This window comes from Triturus cristatus, chromosome 6 (assembly GCF_964204655.1).
Source record: "Triturus cristatus chromosome 6, aTriCri1.1, whole genome shotgun sequence".
Lineage (NCBI taxonomy): Eukaryota > Metazoa > Chordata > Amphibia > Caudata > Salamandridae > Triturus > Triturus cristatus.
In genome coordinates, this window is record NC_140589.1 from 1,793,603,301 (window position 1) to 1,793,610,710 (window position 7,410).

At 52.5% G+C, this 7,410-nt stretch overlaps 1 protein-coding gene across 1 annotated transcript; it reads left to right on the forward strand.

The window, feature by feature from the left end:
- Positions 1 to 585: 585 nt before the first annotated feature.
- On the forward strand, positions 586 to 6,572 carry LOC146822016 (uncharacterized). Its single transcript, XM_085613117.1, has 2 exons — positions 586 to 3,043; positions 5,829 to 6,572. The coding sequence occupies exons 1-2, from the start codon at positions 1,547 to 1,549 to the stop codon at positions 6,063 to 6,065; spliced, it is 1,734 nt and encodes a 577-aa protein (XP_085469243.1). The 5' UTR covers positions 586 to 1,546; the 3' UTR covers positions 6,066 to 6,572.
- The last annotated feature ends 838 nt before the right edge of the window (positions 6,573 to 7,410 follow it).

Below are 7,410 nucleotides of genomic sequence, written 5' to 3' on the forward strand. Positions count from 1 at the left end.
AGGCTGAGACAGCTTCTCCATACACACACATACTGTACTTGAGCTGTAGGTGGCTGGTCTGTCTTGTTTGCGCATCAGCACCCCAGTATTTCACAGCTTTTTAAGGGACCATGTAGTAGATGATGAGGCTTTGTTTGTTTTCTAATGACTCCTAGAGCACTTGCATCTCTACTCTGCCCATTAATCAAAGTTGACAGTTGCTTTTGCTGCAACAGTATGGGAATGCATTTCGTGGGAAATTACTTTAGTGTTTGTTTATTTGGACATTCCTGTAGCATGTACTTCACTTGTAGGTATTGAGGCACTTTGCATGTTCCCCAGTTACATTGTTCATGTACACATTGCTGGGGGTATTTTCTCCCAAACCCAAGATGTGCATCTACATTACTGGGGGTTTTGCCCCCCAACCCCAGATTAGCATCTACATTACTGGTGGTTTTGCCCCCAAACTCCCGTTTTGCATGTACATTACTAGAGGTTTCCCCACAACCCAGATTTGCATCTATATTACTGGGGGTTTGGCCCCAAAACCCCAGATTTGCATATACATTACTGGGGGTATGTGACGGATCCTTTCCCCCGGTCCCCAATCCCTCACGCCCACCACCCGGATTACCTCCTCTCCGGAACTGTCCCTTCCCGGATTCCCGATTCCGAAGGATCTCCAAAGCGTCCGTGACAACGGAATCCCCACCCCTCTCTCTCTTTCAGGGTCCAATCAGGAGTGACGACGGAGCGGAAGGAGTCGCCCGATGCCCCGGAAGTCCCGCCTACCTACAACCAGGCGCCCACAGAAAAAGCGGATCCGAAGAGACTGGAGGAGTCGAAAGATCGTGGCAGGAACTCTCGACTGGCGAGCACGTGGAGAACGAAGACGGAAGTGGAGAACTCGAGGAGTGGTCAGAAGAGTGGTGGAGTCCCACGGAGGAAGCTGGAGAGCGGCCGTAACTCGGAGGAGAGTTACGGCGGAGCGCGTGAGTACCTTCCACCATACCCTCAGTCTGTTAGAGTACTCTATGTACCCATATAATCTTCCCTTATATATAGCCTCTCTCTCTTCACCATCCCGTCCCGCCACCTTGTAACTTATGTACAGCACCCTACACCGTGTACAGACCCTGTTCTCACGAACCTTCCGAGCACTCTTCCTTTACCAACCCCTGCCTTTCCCCCTCTTACCCTTTCCCCACACAGTCTGCTTACTCCTCTTCACCTTGTGGTAACGGGGCCAGCGTCTTCATCTGAGTCCCAGCAGGACTAACGGCTCCTCTTTCTTTCTCTTCCGGTCCTCCGAGGAACTTCCACACTGTCTAGGGTCGCCGATTACAACCAAGAACGGAGACGTCCCTGAAACACCGACCCCGACGACCCGACCGCGACGAGGAGTTCTTCCACAGCTACATCAAAACCCTACACCTGTGTAAACAGAACTTCTGTTCAATAAAACAACACTATAGCCCACTATATCTGGCCTCCTCGTCTGACTTTCCGGCCCGCAATACCCACACGCCAACAGGTGGTGTCAGAAGTGGGATCAGCTGGAGACATGGAGGCCGTACTGCAAAGGATGGCTACCTCCCAAGAACAATTAGGGACATTGATGGAACGCTTCCTGAAAACCGCCGAAAACGATCGTGGGCAACTCCACGATGTCCTGAAAGGCCAGGGAGACACCCACGAACAAGCCATGGGAAAATTGACCACCGCCCTCGAGCAACAGAGACCCACAACCTCATTACCCTCGGTGGTCCTCCAGAAGTTCGTGCCGGGAGAAGATCCGGATTTCTTCTTTACGAATTTTGAAAGGTTAGCCCAGGCTGCGTCATGGCCTGTAGACCGGTGGGGCCATTACCTGGGCCCTTTACTGACTGGTGATTTACAAGCCGCTTACCAACAAGCCAACGTGCAAGGCACCACTCCGTATGCGGATATCAAAACGTGCATATTGGAACGATTGGGCATCGACGCAGAGGCCTACCGGGTGAGGTTACGTCAGGTCAAAGAAAGACCACAAGAGACTCCTCGAGCACTATCGTTCCGAATCAAGGATCTGACATCTCGGTGGCTGAAACCCGAAACGTCCACCAAGGAAGAGATCCTGGAAAAGATCCACCTAGAACAATTTCTCTCGTCTCTACACCCCGGTACCCAAAGGTGGGTACGTCAACATGCCCGTCTCACCTTGGATACCGCCGTGGAAATAGCCAGTGCCTACAGTCGAGCACAGGAGACCCCACGAGGCAAGGAGGAACATCCTCAGAAACCTCCTCTCACCACCGGCATCAGACCTCTCCGCCCTCTTCTACCTAAAAGACCCGTGATGACCCATTTGTTTCCCACACCGGTGCCTACGCGACCTACCAACCCTGGACCCCAATGTTACGGGTGCGGAGGTTTTGGTCACATCGCTCGCATGTGTCCCCACAAAGAAGAACCCATGGAGATTGGTCTGGCCAGGAACTACGTTTGTTCCGTACCCGGTTCTGAACCACCCTCCTTCCACCGACCCGTAACCATAAATGGACAAACCCTCACAGCGTTGGCAGACTCTGGATGTCGACAGAGTGTTCTCCGACCCCAGGCCCTGCAGACACCCGCCGAACCTCCCTCTGGAACGGTTGCCATTCAATGTGTGCACGGCGATACGAGAAGATATCCCACCACCCAAGTCCAAGTCCAACATCCAAAGGATCCGGGAACCACCCTCACCGTAGGACTTATTCCCTCTCTTCCCGAAGAAGCCATTTTGGGGAGTGACTATCCCGGATTACCCGGACTTCTTCAGGATTCAACGGATTCCCTCAACCAATGGTGGGAAGAAGCACCCTTTCCTCAGGGGCCATCCTCTCCAACAACACAACCCAAGCTCCTGAAAACCAAAGCACAGAAAAAGAAGGAGAAAAGGGACTATGTCGACGTCTTCCCAGCGATCCCGGACGAACATCCATGGCAGACAGACCAAGAATTTCGAGCAGCCCAACAAGAAGACCCCGTTCTGCAGGAAGCCTGGGCTAAGGCGTTGGAAAACGAGGATCCTCTTACCGTAGGTCCCTACTTCTTCAAGAAACAGGGGTTGTTATACCGAAAGGGAGGGGCCCAGCAAAAGGCCCAACTGTTGATCCCCGGCCCTTTCCGCGAGAAGGTCCTGTTTCTCGCACATAGCCATCTGCTGGGCGGACATTTTGGTGACGAAAAAACCAGCCAAACTATTCTAGAGAGATTCTACTGGCCCGGGGTCCACCAACAAGTAAAAACATACTGCCGGGAGTGCCCGGTGTGTCAAAAAAACTGTAGATATCGACCCCCTCGGGTACCCCTACAACCTCTCCCTATCATTGACATCCCGTTTAGTAGAGTAGGGATGGACCTCATAGGCCCCTTGTTGCCCTCCCGTAGCGGCTGTCGATATGCCCTGGTCCTCGTAGACTACGCCACACGCTTCCCGGAAGCTTTGCCCTTACGACAACCCACTACCCAGAACATAGCGAAAGCCCTCATCTCCGTATTTTCCCGAGTAGGATTTCCCCGAGAGATCCTAACCGATCAGGGCACCCCCTTTGTATCAGCCTTAATGAAACAGGTTTGTTCACAACTAGGTATCAAACAAATCCGGACCTCGGCTTACCACCCCCAGACCGACGGGCTGGTAGAGCGCTACAATGCCACCTTGAAACAAACACTGAAGAAGTTACTGGGGTTAGAAGCCAAAAGATGGGAAGATATGTTGCCCCTAGCGTTGTTCGCTATACGTTGCAAAACCCAGAGTAGTACAGGCTATTCACCATATGAGTTGCTATATGGCCGGCCACCACGTACCCTGTTAGATATGGCCCAGGAAGCCTGGGAAGCCGAGCCTAACCGCACTCGGCCCCTCCCTGAGTATATATCCAACCTACAAACCCACTTGGCAATGATGAGAGACATCGTCCACCAAAACCTGGAAAATGCCCAGAATAAACAGAAAGTACAGTATGACAAGGGGACAAAAACCCGGAACTTTGCCATCGGGGATTTGGTACTGTTGATGATGCCATCCTCTGATCACAAACTCCTAGGGCAGTGGCAGGGCCCGTATACCGTGCTTCGACAGGTAACCCCTGTCACATATGAAATAGAACTGGATCCTACACGAGGCACCAAACAGATCTTTCATGTGAATCTGCTTAAAAAATGGGAAGGCCCCCGTCCCGTCCTCTCTACCACCGTAGAACAGGTACCCCTTTCCTTTGCCCCCTGCATAGACTCGGGGCTAACACCCCAACACTGTCACGACCTCAAAAATCACCTATACCCCTTACGGCACGTGTTCTCCTCGGTACCAGGTCATACGACCATCACCGAACACACTATACCCACAATACCCGGGAAGGTGGTCAGGCAAAGGCCATACCGAGTTCCTGAAGCCCGTCGGGCGGTAATAAAAAAAGAAACCGAACTAATGCTGCAGATGGGCATAATAGAACCCTCAGTAAGCGACTGGAACTCTCCAATCGTCCTCGTTCCTAAACCCGACGGATCAGTCAGATTTTGCATTGACTTCCGGGAAGTCAACAAAATTTCATCCTTTGACACGTATCCCCTGCCGCGCGTCGACGAGATGATCGAACGCATAGGGAATGCGCAATTCATCTCCACGCTAGACCTCTGTAAAGGGTATTGGCAGATACCCCTCAGGCAAGAGGACAGAAAGAAAACAGCGTTTTCTACCCCTGAGGGGTTGTATCAGTTCCTTGTTCTCCCGTTCGGCCTTCATGGGGCCCCCGCCACCTTTCAACGAGCCATGAACCACGTCTTAAGACCCCACACCCAGTACGCGGGGGCATACCTAGACGACATAATCATCTATAGTGATAGCTGGGAACAACACTTGGACCACCTGTACAAGGTCATCACCTCCCTGGGGTCATATGATTTCACAATCAATCCCGCCAAAACCACCCTGGCCGCACAAACGGTACAATATCTGGGTTACCTCCTGGGGGAGGGCCTCATCCGACCCCAATCTACCAAAACCGAAGCCATCCGTTCCCTCCCCTTCCCGAAAACGAAAAAAGACCTCCGTGCGTTCCTAGGCCTCCTAGGGTATTATCGGAGGTTTGTACCCAATTTTTCACAAAGAGCAGCCCCTCTCACAGACCTGTTAAAAAACTCTGCAGCCACGGAGACATTGCTCCAAAACCCAACACCCTTGTTATGGGAGGCCTTTTCCGACCTCAAACGTGCTTTGACCTCCGGTCCCGTGCTTGTGAGCCCTGATTATACGCGACCCTTCCTTTTGCAGACTGACGCCTCAGAACAGGGTTTGGGGGCGGTATTATCCCAAAAGGACCTGTTTGGTAACGAGAAGCCCATTCTCTACCTCAGCCGGAAGTTATTTCCCCGAGAACGCAACTACGCTGTGGTAGAAAAAGAAGCCCTGGCTATTAAGTGGGCAGTGGACAGTCTCCGCTATTACTTAGAGGGTCGTGAGTTCACTATATACACCGACCATGCCCCTCTGGAATGGATGGCCCGAAACAAAGGACATAATGACCGAGTCCTCCGCTGGTTCCTTGCCCTCCAACCCTATCGTTTCACCACAGTACACCGAAAAGGGGCAGACCAAGGGAACGCGGACTACCTGTCCCGTTATCCCGTGTCCTCAACAAGTACACGAAACATTCCTAGGGGAAGGGGATGTGACGGATCCTTTCCCCCGGTCCCCAATCCCTCACGCCCCACCACCCGGATTACCTCCTCTCCGGAACTGTCCCTTCCCGGATTCCCGATTCCGAAGGATCTCCAAAGCGTCCGTGACAACGGAATCCCCACCCCTCTCTCTCTTTCAGGGTCCAATCAGGAGTGACGACGGAGCGGAAGGAGTCGCCCGATGCCCCGGAAGTCCCGCCTACCTACAACCAGGCGCCCACAGAAAAAGCGGATCCGAAGAGACTGGAGGAGTCGAAAGATCGTGGCAGGAACTCTCGACTGGCGAGCACGTGGAGAACGAAGACGGAAGTGGAGAACTCGAGGAGTGGTCAGAAGAGTGGTGGAGTCCCACGGAGGAAGCTGGAGAGCGGCCGTAACTCGGAGGAGAGTTACGGCGGAGCGCGTGAGTACCTTCCACCATACCCTCAGTCTGTTAGAGTACTCTATGTACCCATATAATCTTCCCTTATATATAGCCTCTCTCTCTTCACCATCCCGTCCCGCCACCTTGTAACTTATGTACAGCACCCTACACCGTGTACAGACCCTGTTCTCACGAACCTTCCGAGCACTCTTCCTTTACCAACCCCTGCCTTTCCCCCTCTTACCCTTTCCCCACACAGTCTGCTTACTCCTCTTCACCTTGTGGTAACGGGGCCAGCGTCTTCATCTGAGTCCCAGCAGGACTAACGGCTCCTCTTTCTTTCTCTTCCGGTCCTCCGAGGAACTTCCACACTGTCTAGGGTCGCCGATTACAACCAAGAACGGAGACGTTCCTGAAACACCGACCCCGACGACCCGACCGCGACGAGGAGTTCTTCCACAGCTACATCAAAACCCTACACCTGTGTAAACAGAACTTCTGTTCAATAAAACAACACTATAGCCCACTATATCTGGCCTCCTCGTCTGACTTTCCGGCCCGCAATACCCACACGCCGACAGGGTATTTGCCCCCAATCCCCAGATTTGCATCTACATTACTGGGGGGTTTGCCCCCAAACCTCAGATTACCATCTACATTACTGGGGGTCTTGCCCCCCCAAACCCAAGATTTGCATATACATTACTGGGGGTATTTGCCCTCCAATCCTGATTTTTCCTACGCATTGCTGGGGGATTTGCCCCCCAAAGCCCAGATTGGCTCAACAATGCTGGGGGTATTTGCCCCCATTCAGAATTTGCCTTACATTGCTGGGTGTATTTGTCCCCAATCCAGATTTTGCCTAAAAATTGCTGGGGGTATTTGCCACCCAAACCCCAGATTGGCTCAACATTGCTGGGGGTATTTGCCCTCAATCCAGATTTTGCCTAAACATTGCTGGGGTAATTTGCCACCCAAACCCCAGATTGGCTCAACATTGCAGGGGGTATTTGCCCCCAACCCAGATTTTGGCTAAACATTGCTGGGGGTATTTGCCACCCAAACCCCAGATTGGCTCAACATTGCAAGGGTATTTGCCCCAAAATCTAGATTTTACCTAGACATTGCTGGGGGTATTTGCCCCCACCCCACTTTTAACTCTGCATTGCTGGGAGTGTTAGAACTCTACCTCCCAATTTTGGCTGGACATTGGTGGGAGTATTAGCCCCCATGCCCCCCATTTGTGTGCTGAATTGCTGGTACTATTGCCCCCACCCCAATTGCCTCTGCGTTGCTGCAAGTATTCCCCTCAGCACAAAATGAACAGTAGTTTTGCACCTGCTTTCTCTTCTGTTGTC